This window comes from Castanea sativa, chromosome 4, assembly GCF_040712315.1.
Source record: "Castanea sativa cultivar Marrone di Chiusa Pesio chromosome 4, ASM4071231v1".
NCBI classification, from domain to species: domain Eukaryota; kingdom Viridiplantae; phylum Streptophyta; class Magnoliopsida; order Fagales; family Fagaceae; genus Castanea; species Castanea sativa.
The window spans coordinates 50,422,381-50,440,420 of NC_134016.1; the positions used below are offsets into that span (position 1 = coordinate 50,422,381).

General features: G+C 32.7%; 2 protein-coding genes across 2 annotated transcripts; one reads left to right on the plus strand and one right to left on the minus strand.

Moving 5' to 3' along the window:
• Positions 1–1,874: 1,874 nt before the first annotated feature.
• Positions 1,875–10,820, plus strand: LOC142632308 (pyruvate dehydrogenase E1 component subunit beta-1, mitochondrial-like). Its single transcript, XM_075806746.1, has 8 exons — positions 1,875–2,008; positions 3,218–3,351; positions 3,443–3,515; positions 3,674–3,739; positions 4,948–4,986; positions 5,074–5,198; positions 5,295–5,409; positions 10,582–10,820. Exons 1-8 carry the CDS (start codon positions 1,985–1,987, stop codon positions 10,648–10,650), a joined length of 645 nt encoding a protein of 214 aa, XP_075662861.1. The 5' UTR covers positions 1,875–1,984; the 3' UTR covers positions 10,651–10,820.
• A 1,331-nt stretch (positions 10,821–12,151) lies between these two features.
• On the minus strand, positions 12,152–13,355 carry LOC142631998 (uncharacterized). The gene is made up of 2 exons (XM_075806417.1): positions 13,219–13,355; positions 12,152–12,671 (listed from the first exon to the last, which is right to left on the minus strand). Exons 1-2 carry the CDS (start codon positions 13,304–13,306, stop codon positions 12,373–12,375), a joined length of 387 nt encoding a protein of 128 aa, XP_075662532.1. The 5' UTR covers positions 13,307–13,355; the 3' UTR covers positions 12,152–12,372.
• Positions 13,356–18,040: the final 4,685 nt, after the last annotated feature.

Here is an 18,040-nt window from a genome sequence, read left to right on the forward strand (position 1 = left end):
CAGTCTAGTTCGGTCAATTAAGTCTTGTTCGGTCCACTTTGGTCCATTCTCTCCATTCAATCCACTTCGGTCTAATTTGGTCCAGTCAGGTTACTTAGGTCTATATTCATTCCACTTCAGTCTATACGATCATTTAGTTTATTTCAGATCACTTCGGTCTAATTTTGGTGTACCTACTTAAGAATGGGAAAACACAAGTTTAGATTGAGAGTACTATATTAATTATTTGAGTAATATAAATTGTAATTATATGATAAGTTTTGGATATCATAATAATTTTCTCAAGATAATTAGAATTTGAATAATAACTTTGAAACTTCAAAATTTTAATTGTACCAAAAGACACTAGGAAAATATAATGCATAATAACAATAGTTAGAAGAATATGAAGAATTTTAAAAAAGAATAATTTCAATAAAAAACATAAAAAAAAATGATATATTTGTAAAAATAGAGTGATAAAAATTACTTTTTAAAACTGTTTAATTTTTAGGGAGAACAAATTGTGTACAATAAAATTTAGAGAATAAATTACACACATTCAATATAAGTTTGTTATTAGTTTGATTATCTTAATAATCTCTTTTAAGAGAATGAAGAGTTTGAATAATTTATTTAAAAAAATTATACATATATGTATATATATTAACTTTTTTTATTCTGCTTGAATGTATAATCAACCTCATGCAACTTATTTAAAAGTAATGACTTTAAAACAATTGAATAACTGCTCTAAAGATTAGATTTGTATATTTATAGCCTTCATGTTTAGAAATACTTTCAGATAAATTTAGTTGAACCAAAGTGAATTGAAATGCTAAATTAATGTGGCTCAACAAAAGTGTAGCAATAATAAATGCTATGCTTAAAATTTTAGATATTACGAGTTTGAGATTTATAAATTTTTTAATAAATTTCTATTTAGAATAGGCGCTTTTAACCCAAACATGTCTTTTACATAAAAATATACTGAAGTGGACCGAAATGGACTAAAGTGAACACAAATAGACTGAATGGGACCAAATGTAACGATGTGGATTGAATGGACAAAATACTACTGAATGGGAAAAAGGTAGACCAAATTGGACCGAGTAGGATGAAGTGGACCGAAGAGACCGAATAAGAATGAATGGACAGATTAGGACCAAAGCGGGTGTAATGGACTGAATACGACAAATAGGACTGTATGGGGCCAAATTGGACTGAATAGGACCGAATAAGATCAAGTGGACCGAATATAACTAAAGTGGACAAAGTGGACTAAATGGGACCAACTTAGACTGAATGGCCCGAATAGGACTAAAGTGAACAGAATGGGCCGGATAGGACCAATCTGGACCGAATAAGACTGATGTAGACAAAATAGGACCAATGTAAACCGAATAGGACTAAAGTGAACTGAATAGAACCAAAGTGGACTGAAAAGGATAGAATGGACCGAATAGGATAGAGTGGACCAAATAGGATAGAGTGGACCGAATAGAACTTTTGAATATTTACCATTTTTAGGGCTCATTTCTAATTTTTAATGTTTATGTTGTTTGTATTTTTTAACTCAAAACTAAAGAGTTTAGCACAAATATTATAAAATTATATACATTTCAACCTAAAAATTAAGAAACTAAAAAAAAAAAAGAGCTAAACTTGAAAAGGCAACCTACACAAAAAAAAAAAAATCAATTTAAGGCCCAATTAGTCCAAAATGGACCGATGGCCTAATTGGCCTTGGCCTAGGGCCGGCCCTGGATACTCCAATTACAGAGGTTGTTCCTTACACTTGAAAAAATGTTTGGATATATCCTTTTCTAGTACTTGTTTAATATTCCATCTTCCTTGGATTTTGTCCATTTATGTACTTGAAGGTATTTCTCATTCCATGCTGTATTCTTTTTTCACACACGACTTTTTGCATAATTTGTAGGCTGGCTTCACTGGAATTGGAGTTGGTGCAGCTTACCATGTTCTTAAACCTATTGTAGAGTTTATGACATTTAACTTCTCCATGCAGGTAGAAGCTGCTTTCCTTAGAAAATCTTTTATTATTTCATTATGTTAAAGATATTTAGGTGATGCAGGATTCGAATTGTGTGCATGCTCAATATTGATAGAATTCTTCAGGATTCTGTTGGATTTGAACATGTTCATTTTCATTTTATTGTTAATTAGAGTTCAACATGTTCATTGTCATTTTACTGTTAGATAATTCTGTTACCATTCTATGTTATATTTGATGTTTATCTTCCTGTAGTTTTGCTGTCAATCCATGATTAGTTCCTTTGAAGCCTTTATCTGAAGGCTATTAAAATTGCTCTTCATTAAATCCTAAAAGACATGGTCAGTTCTTCTGTCTACAAGTGTATTTGTTGTAAAATAGGTGAAGCTCAAATTACTAAGATTGATTGTGGAAATATTTTAGGAATGAGAAAGATTTCCAAAAAAATTTAGGAATGATTAAAACCAACTCAAGCAAAAGGAGTTTGCTATACACACAATTTCCTTGGGAAGCAAGTCACCATGCACACTACTCCAAGCAAAGACAAATTTTATTCCTATATTGCCATGCATGGAACCAAAGGCAAAGCATGACTTGAATAAATACAAGCCATATGTCAACATATTCATTACCCTAATCCAAGGTAGCCTGATTCAGTATGTGGAGCAAGATCAATGTAAAACATTGAAAATGATATGCAGCTGAAGTATTGTCTTCATGTCTATATGGTCAGAACGGAAAAAAACATTTATTTCTTGAAGGGAAAATAATTTATGCTATCAACACGTTTCTACACCTCTAACAACTTGTTTATCTTAACCTGAGCTTTTAAAGAACTGTCATTCCTACAGGACACTGTTAATTAAAGTTTAAGTGAGTTTCATTATAAAATTTCAGGGACTATACTGGATTTTTTTTTTCTTTTATACTTTAATGTACTAGGATTGTGCTCCTTTTTGGGTTGGTCAACAAAGTTGAACCAGAAATGAAAAAATGAGTGGACGTTCAGGGTTTGATTGACCAAGTCCTACCCATCCTCTTTATGAGGGTACATCCAGTGGAAGGATAGGGGAGTCAGAGAGCTACCACCTTTCTATATTGCCACTTCATATCCGTTATTGTTTGAAATTATATGTTGTTCAACCACCATAGCACTATAGCACTAATGTGCTCACGTTCATACTGTTGCTTTGAGTAGAAGGCTCAGTTTGGGATTTTGTGCAGTGCTTTGCAGCATGGTATGCTTCATGTCCTGGTTTGAAGGTGTTAGCACCATACTCATCAGAAGATGCTTGGGGCCTGCTAAAAGCTGCCATTAGGGATCCTGACCTTGTTGTTTTCCTTGAAAATGAGTTGCTGTGATAGTTCACTGAAGAACTATAATTTTGTGAGTTGGGTTTTGTCAGTGACTCAAATGTTTTAGTCCTCGTTCTCAATTTTGATTTGCAGTTACGAGGAGTCTTTTCCTGTTTCAGAAGAAGTTCTTGATTCCAATTTTTTCCTGCCAATAGGAAAAGCTAAGGTTATTTTTTCCTTTATCTGCTTATTGATATTCATTTTCATCATAAGTAATAACTGATTTTCTATCTGACGTTTTTTTTTTTTTTTGGTTAAAAGCTGCCTTTTTTTTTTTTCATTATTAGTAAAATTCATTGTCCTCTCTTTTGTTTCTGTTAACAGATAGACAGACAAGGAAAGGATGTAACCATTACTGCTTTCTCAAGGATGGTTGGTTATGCTCTCAAGGTTTGTCATCATTCTAGAAGCTTTGGTAGATTCATCGTTCTGGATGACTGGAATATGCACTTTATAGAATTTTTACATGCGGAATGGATGAAATTTATCTTTGGATATTTACAAATATAATGTATCCATTTTTTCTGCTACTGAATAATAGGATTTGGCTTGTCAACTTTGTGGGGAGTAAAAGGACCCAGGTGGGCATATGGGCCTTTGGGCTGTAACATGGAGGGTCGACCTGCTCCAGGATTAAACTCTATGAGTTGGCCCATACGCCGAGGGTCCGAGGATACAGCCGAGGGAGAGTTTCACCTCGGACAGATCCAAGAGAACTCAAGATTTCATTATAAAGGTCAAGGCACAACTCTGGAAAGACTAGTGGTTAAAAGGGGACATCCTGAACCTTCTAGATGCACCAGTATTAAAGAAAATATCAAGAGTAAAGGCTGCCACCTCCGCATTAAAGGCTCTGCACCTACCTCCCTGGCCGCATTAATAGGGAGGTGACCCCTGAACAGTGAGGTGGAAACTTCTAGTCACTGTTCAAAAAGTATCAGGGAAGGAAGTATAAAAGGGGGGTAAAGGCCAAAGAAATGGGGCGGTAGCTAAGAAAGAAATTGAGAAATTGTAATCTTTAAGGAAGAAAGAGAAATACTAAAGAAGTAGTCCTCGGCTCTAGTCCGAGGAGATCCATTGCAATTATTGTTCGTTATTTACCTGTATTTGTTTATAAAAGCCTGTTATCGAGCTCCCAGTACTTCTAACCTAGGTTTCAAGCCCATACTCTACAAATTTTATTGTTTAAGGCTCATTGGGCCTGAGTCCGTGATTGTCTTTGGGTCCAGGTGCAATTGTGCACTTACAAACTTAATTATAAAAATTATTTTGTGGGAAAAACTTGGAATGGCTTTTTTGCAGTAATGCCAAATATTTTCTTAATTTTGTTAATTAATTTACTTGAAATCTAAAATTTTTTGCCAACACATTATGTTAGGTTGAGGTTATGACAGTAGTTAGAAGTAGTCACTTGACATGACTACCTAAGATTGGTAGGCACAACTCAGAAGCCTTAACTTGTATTTGGAACAGTAGGTCATATAATTGATTAGGTCTTTTTTCTTCTTCTTATCTGCCTTCTCCTTGAAAATTCCTTATTATTAGATTTCCTTCCTTAAGATATTATATTTTGACCTGGAACTAACTCTGGTGGATAGGCAGCTGAGATTCTTGAGAAGGAAGGAATCAGTGCTGAGGTAACTCAAAAGCCCTTAACGTTCAGTAATGGAATTGCACTATGGCCAATTATTGTTTGAGATATAATTTCTGCAAATGTAATACAGGTCATAAATCTGTGCTCTATACGTCCCCTTGACAGAGCCACAATCAATGCTTTTGTCAGGAAAACTAGTAGACTGGTAACTGTTGAAGACGGGTTTCCTCAACATGGTGTTGGTTCTGAGATCTGGTTACCTCCTCATCATAAAATATTTGCCATTTTTGTTCAGATTTCTCTCCCCTCCCATAAGTATTTACCCATTTATGCGTCTCTTTATTTCTGCAGTACATCTGTGATTGAGGAGAGCTTTTATTATCTGGATGCACCAGTTGAGAGGATTACAGGAGCTGATGTTCCAGTGCCTTATAATGAGGATCTTGAGAGGAAGTCTCTTCCACAGGTTTGTGTTAATGGATTCTCATTGTTTTGCATGATGATTTTCATCTGTACTTGCAAGTTGCAATACAGGAATTTATGTCTTTTAAGTCCTCTGAATTTGAATTTGATGTCATCTTTACATGGGTGGAGCTTTTTTGAAGATTTAGAGCCACTTCTCTGGTTGTCAAATTATTTGAAAAGTATTATTTAGATCGCAATCATTTATGATAGTTAAGAACTTTACGCCACTAATCCAACAACCATTCCTAAACTTAGCATGCCTATAGGGAAACATGTTAAACGAAGGCTAGGCCCTAAGCAAGCCTATATGGACAGGATGAATGCATGAGAAAATGTTTGTCAACAGACTTCAAAGTTGTTTTCAAGACAAGGTACATTCCTAAATCAACTAGAAATATGAGCAAGGGCCATGAAAAATAGAATTAAAACTTATGACATCATCATTTTGGCATTTTAGCAAACTGTTGGTGAGCTTAAACAAGAAAAGGTATGAATAAGTGTTAATATGCACGAATTTAAGTCCACATACAACACCTAAAACCTAACTATGCACAAATAGGAACAAAAACTGTGAATCAAAAATGAAAAACTAAGCTTAATCATGAAGGATTGAAGAAACTCTCATAATTTTGAACCTTAGACTAGTAAAACTGAATAAAATTGAACAAGGTTTAAGGGGATTCAAGAGATTACCAATTGAAAATTTTATTTAGATCAAACTTATGCAGTTGATTAATTTTATTAATTCAACATGTGTATTCCAAAATAAATAATCCAACAAGTAATTCAGCCACAAAATAGTGGCTGAGACAGGATTAAAGTTCGGGGGGCGGGGGAATTGATAATTGACATATTTGCATTCCTAACATATGAAGCAAGAAACATGTTCTATAAGAAAATAGCGCACGTGTGTTTATATGCCCTTAGTTATTTTTTTTAAAAAAATTCTTAAAATAGTTTACTAATATATGCCTTAAGGGTATTCATTAATAAAAGTAACATTCATAATATATATAATACCTATAAGATCCATCCGGACAATAAAATGAAACTAAAGTTAATATTTTTATTGTTAAATAACCCATACAAAGATAGCACATCCCTTCCTCAAAAACCAAAAAAAGAAAAGAAAAGGGTAGAATATCCATTTATTGAGTTGATTTTTTTGGGATATTTATTTTAAAATATGAAAAAGCTGAGTTATATATTTTTTTCATAATTAAAATTCCACTTATAATTCTCATGTAATGATTTTTAGTAATTATATAAATGTTAATGACAACTTGTGTCGGCTTTTGTTAAATTCATAAAATGATTAAATTAAAACAATTTTTAACCATATAGTAACCATTTGGGCAATTAAAAATCAAGAGTTTAATTTGAAAAAAAAAAATAATACCAAGTTATGGATGCTCAACTGTTTCCAAATTATATATATTACAAAAACCCATTTTTATAAAAATTAAATAAAGACTAAAATACAAAATTCGCTTTCTAAGTTTCATTATTTTTCATTTCAATCCTTTAAATTTAAATTTTATCATTTCAGTCATTTAAAATTTCATTCATTTTCAATTAAGTTCTCCGTTAGTATTCTGTTAATTGTTGCCGTTAACTTACTAAAACAACACAGTTTTGAATTTTTTTTTTTTTTTTTTATTTCTTAATTTTAGAAAAATGTTAAATAAAAAAATAAAAACAAAATGAATCCTCACTCACCCACCTGATATCAAAGAAACCCAGAATGAGAGATGGGAAAAGAGAGAGAAAGAGAGATTGAAAGGAGGAAGATCGAGAGGGAAGATTAATAAGATTTACTAACAATATATATGCCTTTCAGTAGCAAAGAGGTCCTGATACGTTGCAGTCCAACAAGATCTGCTTACTTTGCTGCAGTTGCAGTGGGTAGGGGATTGACAGTATTTGCTTTGCAAACTACAAACTATGGATTTGCTTTGCAATTGCATCTTTTACTGGTTCGATGAAACAAAAGAGAAAACCATCTTATGGATCTTTCCTCTCGATCTTCCTCCTCCCGATCTCTCTTTCTCCCTCTTGATCTCTCACTCTCTCTCTCTCTTTCCCACTCTTTCATTTTGGGTTTCTTAGATATCGGATGGGTGGGGTGAGGATTAATTTTGTTTTTTTATTTAACATTTTTCTAAAATTAAGGGAAAAAAGAAGAAAAAAAGTTCAAAACAGTGTCGTTTTAGTGAGTTAACAGCAATAATTAACGGAATACTAATGAAGGAATTAATTAAAAATGAATGAAACTTAAAAGACTGAAATGACAAAACCTAAATTTGAAGGACTAAAATGAAAAATGGTGAAACTTAAAAGGTGAACTTTACATTTTGACCATAAATAAATTATTACATAAAAAATTTGAGCTCTTAATAGTTTTGATAAATATTAATATTTAAAAAAATATATTTTATATTTATTTTTTGTATTCGATTAAAGCATTTGCTTCTCGATTTTTAATCATTATTTTTCTTTTATAACTTTTTAACCTTAAGAAACATTGAAAAAAAATACAAAATTTTTTCTTTTAATTTAAAAATAAAAAAATCAACGCAGTTAGACACATACGAAAGATGTATTAAAAAAACATAAAAATGTACCAAAAGAAAAAACAAAAAGACGAAAAAAAAAAAATCTTCCATATATAACTAGAGGAGCAAAGGGAGTTCTGACGAGCAAAAATAAGTCAAACTTACTTTTTTTCTCAACAATTAATTTGTAGAGGTGGGATGCCAATTAATTTTTGATACCCTTGTTTAGATGGATTGAACTGGCTAGAAATGAAAGGATTAACATTGAGTATAAATATGAGTCGTGAGAGTTGGTTAAAGATAGCCTTAGATGGCTTATATTATGTTCTTTAGGTTTGGTCCAAGATACTGATACTTGTTCTAAGATTACAATCACGATTTTCTATGTCTCTCTGCTTAGATGTTTTCATCCCCTTTTTACAGAGGCCTCTCTACCTTATATAGTCTCCTAGGTTGTATCTTAGCCTTCCACTTGGAGGGTTAGTGTTTATTTCCCTTGATAATTGTCCCATCAGGACTTCATTAGAAGGTTTCTACACTAGACTATAAGTTGTGATGTTCAAAAGTTATTTCCTCATTAATGCGGTCAGTTAAGTGGATTCAGAGTATTGAATGCGGAGGTGAGGGGTGCTTTATCTGCACTCTTCCTTTCCTTGCTTAACAACAAATCTTCATCCTCTTTCTTAGTTTATGCTCGATGGTCTTCAGAATTAGTCCTCTACCCTTTCAAGGAGATGTTAGTATCCTTAGGGTCCTTGGGCATTGTAGTCTTCCTGTGCTTGTGATGACTTGTTTATATCTTTCCCAAGGACTTGCTGTCAGTGCTTTTCAAGGTCTATTTTATTGATATTGGACTTCTTTTACTTGCCTCTATTCTCAGACTCTCATCCTCCCACAGGAGTTATGGGTGGGGCCAAGGTGGGCAATTGCACCCCTCGACCCCCCCCCCCCCTCGACTCTGCCTAACAATATTAATCGCTCAATCAAAAGCAATAATAGAGAAAATTGTAGAAGGTACACAAATTTTAGTTACAAAAGAGCCTCATCGATGGAAAAAACCACTCTTGGGATCCAGTTCCATTAGAAAATACATGGTAAAATAAATATTTACAAATAGTCTACTTATTAGAAAACCTATGTGAAAATTCTTTGTTTGCCTTCCTACAGCAATAGCACCAAAACCTCTAGATTTCCTCTATATGGATCTTCTCCAAGAGCGAACGATATTTGTATCAATTGGAACTCCTTCAAACTGATCGACGCTTCAAGGTATTCCTTGAAGAATTGCGATAGTGAGTTCATTAGAGACTACTGTTCACCAATTAGAGCTTAGATCTTGGAAATAAGATGGACTGATTTGATAAGAGTAGGCTCAAAGGTACACAACACTTCTTCTTAGCCTTAGTAGGCCTTAATGCCTCTTCTTGGCTCAGCACCCTTTCTAGGCCTCAATGAAGAAAAAGTTTAGTACGTTTTAAAGATGTGAGGTCTATGTGACCAAAGTGGACAATCATGCGAATGATAAGTTGGGTCATGAAAAAATGGCATTAGAGCCAATTCTGCCCGCTAGGGTGGTGGGCAGGTCCTACATTGGAACGTGTGGCCTTTAAGGGGGTAGATTGTGGGCTTGAAGTCCAAAAGGCCTCTTAAGTGAGGTGAGATGATCGATAGAGAAGTAAGTCCTGATGTCACCAAGCTTGAGGGAGTTGCTAAGCTTTATTTGTGGGCCTTGGAACTTAATTGGTATACCATATTTGAAGGCCAAGAGGTTTGTGTGTTCAAAGTGGACAATATTATACTAATAATGAATTGGTGCTTGGGCTTTTCACCTATACTGGAATAGCTATTTGAAGCTATCTTAATCAAAGCCATTTAACTCTTCAAGTGATAACTTATAGAATAGAACGTGATATATAGAGTCCGTTTGGATAGAACTTATTTTGCTGAAATTAAAAACTGAAAATACTGTAGTAAAATAATTTTTAAATGTGTGAATAGTACCGTGGGACCTATTTTTAATGAAAAAGTTGTTAAAAAGTGAAATTTGTGGGACCCATGAACAGTGCATTTGTGCACTGTTCATGGCTGAATAGTCAAACCTTGCGGCTGGGTTTGAAAAAAAAAAAAAAAAAAAAAAAGGAAGCAAAACGCAAACGCAGCCATAAAAGCTGTATCCAAACGGGCAAATAATTAAACACACCCACATTTGGGTGGCCTAGTTGGTAAGATAATGGGCCATTAAGTCTTAGGACTTGAGTTCAAGCCTCAAACAATTAGCTATGTTGGTGTTCTTTGGATCCCATTTTTACTCCAAACGGTCTAAAGAATAATAAGTGAGTTTTTCACAGACCGAAATTATGGAGTCTCGCTGGTGTTACTATGATCATGCCCAAGTAGGGAAGCCATACTAGTTGCCCCCACTACCCATTTATTTACCACAAAAAAAAAAAGAAAGATATATAATTAAACACAAGCCTTCAATGCCAATGCTTTGATGGTTTTCATTATCCATGAAGGTAATATCGGTGTTTCCTTGAAAATGCTTTAATGGCTTTCATCCTAGAAGCTAAGACACATCACTCTTAAAAGTTCAATATTTTTTGTTGTCCGTTGTACAGGTTGAGGATATAGTTCGTGCCGCAAAGAAGACATGCAATGGACCAGGTCAAATGGCTTCAACTACTTAGCTTAATCAAGCACACCGACATGGTCCACTGATATGCTGTCACAAATTTGAAGTTAGTTTAGGATAATAAATTGTGGCTGCTGTATTTAATAAATATAACTGTGCATGAAGCTACTGCCAATTGCCTTTATTGTACTCTGAAGTCTGAACTACCTATTTAACCCTGCAAAGTAAACTATTATTCTACAATAGCTGGCAGCTACTGTATAAGAAAAATTCTATAGTTCTACATATGCTAAAGATAAAGTTCCACCAATTAATTAGACATTTTGCATTCAAAAGTTCAAACTTGGCACTTCATAAATAGCATGTAAATACCATGTAAATAGTGATAAACTATCACGAACCAAAAGTTTAATCGGTTAGTGAATTTAATCACAAAAATATTGTTTTCTAACAAATAGTAACTAGTACTACCTGATTTTAGCTTACGAATTTATGGTCTAGAGCTAAGTTGGCTGCAGTTCTTTTATTTTTTTATGTTGTCTAATGAAGGCATTAATTAGGTGTCTTATCACATGATGCATAGGAATGCCTACAATGAGTGTGACCCTATGGGTCCCGCTGGGCCTGGTGGGGGTGATTTATATGATCGTTTAGTATATGGCTTTTTTGGTAGTATTGGTGGTGCATTAGTTTTACACCTACCATGGAATGGTTGGCTATTCCTCTGTTGTACAATGACTTTTTTGAACAATTCTTCCCTATCTAGTGTACTAAAGAGTAACTCCCACAACTTCATGCCTGTGCCTGTTGCATCAAATAGACTGTCAAGTTTATTACTGTTGATTGGGAACTAAAATAGACGTCTCTATAACTAAAAGTTATAGAAAACAAAAGTTATAGAAGCTTTCAATCTTTTAAATTTATCCCCAAATTATACACTTCTCTAAAATTCTTGGAGCATGCATAGTTTTGTAACTAAGATTTGGAAATCCCACAAAATGATACTCCACCTACATTATAAATCTTATGGAGGGTACTAGTGGAGTTTGCCTGCATCCCTTCACTCTCTGTGTGTTCTAGCATAATGAAAATGTAGAAGGCTTTGGTCTTTGAATTCTTTTTCTGAGGTAAGGATATTAATTAAGTTATCTTTTGTGAATAAATTCATAACAGTAATGGTGATTTAATGTAAAAGTAATATTGCTCTGATTACAATATACCCTTAGGGTACGTTTGGTATACTAAATGGGGATTACGACAGGATAAAACTTAACATTTATTTTAGGAAATATCTTACTCATACAATTATATTTTCTTAAAAATTGTTATTTTTAAATTTAAGAGAGACATGTGTTATTTTTTATGATTTTTTATTTTTATAATTGTTAGATGTATATGGAAAGTTTGTTTATTTGAAAATATATCAAGTTTAAAAATTATTGCACTTATTAATGATTAACTAATACAACTTTTTAAAGATGAATAGTTATTCTTCATTTTGAAGAATAGCTATTTATAAGGAATGACTATTCCTTGTAATAAAAATATAACCAAACTAAAGAATAACTAAACCATAAGAATAACTATTACATTACAGCGTCTATTACAGTTTACCATACATGCCTTTAGTATTTGTTATACTTGTTTTTACAATAAATAAACTCTATTTAAATATTTGCAGTACATATTCATGACAATAAATAAGAGATGTCTAACACATGACATTAGAAGGAACAATTCTCTTGTTTCTCATAGAATATAAAAAATGGAACACCTCTTATTGGCCTGGCCCGGAAGCCGCTTTTGGAGGTGGCGGTGGTGGTTGTGCAACACGTCTATTCCTTGGTTTTGTCATTAGTGGGTTTTCCACTAGCGGTGGCGGTGGCGGTGGCGGTGGCGGTGGCGGTGGTTCCACTAGTGGTGGTGGCTGGTCAACTAGTGGTGGCGGCTGGTCAACTAGTGGGGGTAGCTGCTGGTCTAGTCTTGCCAACTTGAAAAGTTGGCCTCTCCTATGTTCTACAGTGACAAACAATTCATTCCCATCTCTTGCATTAGTTAACTTCTCCATCTTTTCACCTGAATATTGCATTCAAGTAATTACCACAACATATATATTCGCACAAAAGAAGTAGCAATTGGGTTTAAAAGATTATAAACAAAGTGTATAACTGGAATTAGAATTTGGCATTGGCATTCACATTTTCCATTTGTTATTTTTGGTTATAAGGCTTTTCTACCAACTTGCAAAGTATCAACTTATGGAGGTGAGACTGATATCAAGAAGGGGAAGTTCAATTCTTCGCGCAAATATTGATAGATCTGGTTAAAAGTGTTTGGTTTATTATATGTACGTTATCGTTGATTAGATGGTTGGGAAACAAATTAGCCAATATCTATTATGAGGCTTCAGGCTTCAATGTTAATTTGAATTAGTCACATATGAGCAATCTATAATCATACAGGAAAACCAGGAGAACATGTTTGATACACTCTCTCTCTCTTGCTGATACACATATTCACAGAAATAAACAACATAAATGTGATGCTATAGCCTCGAGATATATCATATATACATTGTCATATACTAAAAATAAATTAGAGAAAAGGGTGCTACTACTCTTACCTGTCACAAACAAGCTCCATGCAAGAATTAAATTGGTAAGTAGAAGAAAACTAAGGAGGAGGCGTCTCTTGATCACCTCAAACATCATGTTGCCTTATGGAAGAGACGGGTGAATATCACAATTCACAATATATAGGCAGCCATGTTCTTTTTCCTTTACCAGGTCAAAGTTGGCGAAATTGTCTTTTTACAATCCCATTGCATTTATAATTCAAGACTTATGACCTGGAAAAATACCATAATGAAATGGACAGGACTTACTAAGGAAATTTCGAAGGGGATACATTTACTGCTGGAATTGAAAGGGATAGATAGCTATCTTTACATCAAAAGATAATCGTGTGTGTATCGTCACACTTACTTGACAATGGTATACACATTTTTCTATATTAAACAGATTATAAAAAAACACACCAATTTTCTTTTTTCGATTTTTTATTGTAATTAGAGCTGGTAAATGTATAATAGTTTTCTATATTAAATATTTGTCCTTACTACTGTTGTCATGTTTATACCTATCAATAATAATTTATCATCTTGACAATTGTAGAAAAAAATTATGAAATTTTTTGAATCTCTAGACTTAGAAATGTGATGTAAAATTTACTATTCAAGATAAAAACTACTATTTTACTGATTTATTTCTTCATTAACTAAATTAAGTTTAACTCTTCATACAGTTCATGAGGTACGTGCAACTAACCCCAAAAAATTAGGTGGTTCCTGTTCTGAGTCAAGAGTAGGGCCAATGACAGCCAATTTACCAACCCAAGTTATGAGGGCTGTCCTAGAAAAAAAAGAAGAAGTTATGAGGGCTGTACATATGTAATATGTTATTGAAAATAGCCTTCAATTCTGAAATTATTCTAACCCTAATTTTTTGGGCTGATTTCAAAATTTTCCGGGAGAAGGATATCTCAGGTGGGTGACCAATAGGCAATATATACTCCACATAACGCTAACATAGGCTATACTATATATCATGAAAAATACTAAAGATATCACAAACTATACTATATAACTTTTACAAATTGACATAATAATGGATGTGATTAGTAGATTTAAAAAACAACCAAGCTTAGTATTAACACAGCAAACTTGTAACTGAGCGTAGCATTGAAGTGGTTGAATATAAATTATTAGAAGGAGAAGACTTCTTTTTAAATTAATTTGGAAAGAAATCTTTCAAAATCTGAATATATTTTTTATTAAATTTGAATTTTGAAAATTTAACACTTGATTTGTATGTTTTTTATGTTCTTAATATATATGTCAAATTTCATTCAAATTGAATGTTATTCATTATTTGATGCATAAACTTATTTTTTTATTCATAATTTAAGACCACAAAAAACTTAAAATTTAAACATTTGATTGATAATATAGTTATTGTTCTTTGATCTTCATGAAATTTTGCAACCACTAAGGGTAAAATGAGAACATGCAGTTCAATGGCCAGATTTTTAAAATTTACATCCAATAACAATATATAGAAGGAGTTTGAAGAATTTCTCTTTAAACTAGTTTGAAAAGAAAAACTTTTTCTATATTAGAATTGCTAGGTTGGATTTGGTTATCTCTATTTGGTTTATCCACCTTTGTGGCTTTGTGGAGTGTAGTTTTGGCATGCTCCATGATGCTTGGGTTAAAGGCTGGACACCCCCACGCACTAGCTAGGGTGGATAGCCATTAATTTATAAATTTCATAAACATAATAAATAAATATTTAAATTACTTTTTTGTAATTAAAGACACATTAATTTGTAAAAATTATGTAATAAAATTTATAAAATTCTTAACATCACTCTAATATTAGTATATAAATTATTACATGCTACAATAAGGTACATCACACATATGTACCTATATATATCCTTTACACCATAGTGTCAATTTGATTATTAACTTTTCAGTGTTATATCAATTTAGTCTCTGTCATTATCTCTTGAATGAAAATTACTGACGTAGCAAACCAAAAAAACAAAAAAAGTTTGTTGCCACATCAACAGAAACTATTTTATTTTATTTTTTGGCCATTAGCAACGTTATCGAGATCTTTAGTCCTTTTCCATGATTCCTTGTGAAAAAGATGCATGAATATCACAACATATAGGAAGCTATGTTCCTTTGTTTTCATGCAGTTTCATACCAACATCTTTAGTCCCTTTCCATTACCGGGTCAAAGTCAACAAATTTGTCATTTACAATCCGATTAAATTTATAGGTAATGACTTAGAAAAATCCTACAATGGAATCAACATAAGTTACTAATTCAATTTGAAAAGGGATATCTTTTGTGTTCAAACCGGAAAGGGATAGTCATGTGTGTACAGTAACACACTTTTTTGAGAAACAAACACTCACAAGAGAGAAGGAATAGTAACACATACTTGAGAATTAATTAAGGAAGCTACGTATATATACTTTTCTATATGCAACAGATAAATATATTATTTCTTTCTAGAAGTCCTATACTTTAATTTAGCAATGTTTGATTTTAATAACATATATTTTGCACAATTTTTTATTCATAATTAATGTTGTAACGTGGACTAGCAGAAGTGAATTCATACTGTAATAAGCTCCATTCAACTATTCAAGTCAAGGTCCAGCAAACTCATTCTGACTTGTTGTGCAAGCAAAGTATTCTACTTGTACAACAAATCTTGTAACCACGGTTTGGTGTATAGTCTGTCTAAAATTTGTTCTCTTAAAAATACCTCACATTGGGTTTATTATAATTAAATATTTAGTATAGTGAAAATGGATAACTAAGGGTAATTCATTAGGCCGAACCACTTAATCATCTCTCTTTTTCTCTCTTATTATAACATGATATCAAAGTTACGACTCTAATATTTAAGTGTGTTCTAAGAGAAGTCTTTGTCTTACTCGGCATTCCACCACTATCATCATCTTCCTCGACCTAACACTACTGTTATTAAAACTCTTATTGCCGCAAGAAGTTTATGTTGTGGTCCAGCCATCACCAAAAAAGCCACACAACCGTAAGATCAACACCTTCCTTGGATTTTTTATATAAAAAAAATTGTTTAATTAAATATATAAATATTAATTCATTAAATTATTTTTTAATGTTATAAATGCAAAACTATGTTGTGATAAGAAACTTAACGAAGTTTTTTTAACGGTAACGGAGAGAAAGATGAAATGAACTCATTGTGAAAGTTAATAAACTAAAATGAAAATTTTTAAACCTAACGGACAAAAATGATAATTCATCAAAGTTTTATGATGTAAATTGTATTTTTGCCAAATTAATTTGAGGTATCTCATTCAGTTATTGTTGCACAAGAGATTTCGGACGTTATGCTTGAACATCGTTTAATCTTAAGAGATAAGTTTGATACTTACTATTTGTGTCTAAGTTAAAGGAAGAATGGAACCACATTTATATTTACGCTTGTCAGAAAGGGAAATTGTAGTTTTATAGTTCTTGTTGCGTATACACAATGTCCACACTTCCACACCAAGTGTCTCATTTTTTTTTTTTAATGAATTTCACATTTAACTCATTACAATATATGATGTGTATAGACCATTTACAAAGTGAGTGTGAGAAAATTAAACGTAGTGTTACCACTGAAATAACATTCTCCATTCAATAGGGGTAAAAATTACCAGAGAGTAGGTGTTGCTTGACCTAAAGCCTCATGCATATTGACTTGGGGTGCAGTGGGAAGATGTAACAATTTGCAATTTGTACATGTAGATGTGACTTGTGAGTAATAAATCTAAAATCCTAAGTCAAGGAAAAAAAAAAGAAAAAAAAAGAAATGAGAATAATGAGCTCGTATCAAAGCTTTGATTCCCACATCAAGTACTAATACAGAGTCCAGACGTGTCAATTTGTTTAGTACAACTCTATATGGAAAACTTGATCAAACCCTCCTCGGTCCTCAATCAGAGCCGTATTTCTTTTACTTTTCCCGGGTCAAGGTTGAAATAGTTTAACTTTACAATTCTGAGACATTAATTTCTAGGTAATGACCCAATATCTGCAACAACCAGTAATGGCTTATGGGGGGTGGTATGTTATTGGAAAGCAACCTTAATCAGTTCTCACTTCTCGATATTTATTGGAATCCATATGCTTCTTTCTTTTGTCACTTGAAATAGAGAAATCAAGTGTGATATATATGTGCTTTCCTCCAAATAGAAACTAGCTAGCTAGTTGAACAAAACTAATGTTTGGTTAATCAAAATGAAATTATGATATGCTTTCTCAGCTGTGCAAGTTGTATTGATCATAGAGGATTAGCCAACTTAGGCATATTAAACCCAACTTAGATCTACTGAATTACAAGTAAAGTGCATTTTGTCAAAGAATTAGCCAATTACATAAAATATGATCCTAACAACATGCTACAATAAGGTAGAACAAACATATGTGTGTGTATATATATATGTGTTCATAAACTACGTATTTAGTCCATATCTTTTACACCATATTTCAATTTGGTTATTAATATTTCAATTGTGTCAATTTGGTCCTTAATCTTTCAATGTCGTGTCAATTTAGTCACTGCTGTTATCTTTTGAATAGAAATTGTTGACGTGGCAAATAGAAAAAAAAAAAAAAATTTATTACCACATCAATAGAACCTAAAATTTTACTTTGACCATTAGTCACGTCATCAATTTTCATTTAAGAGATTATGGTAGGGACACTATAAATTGACACGACGTTAAAAGATTAGAGACCAAATTAAAATATGGTGTAAAAGATAAAAATCGAATATATACTTTACCTTATATATTTTTTCAAAACAAAGCTTTGTGTGCTAATTAGGGCATATGT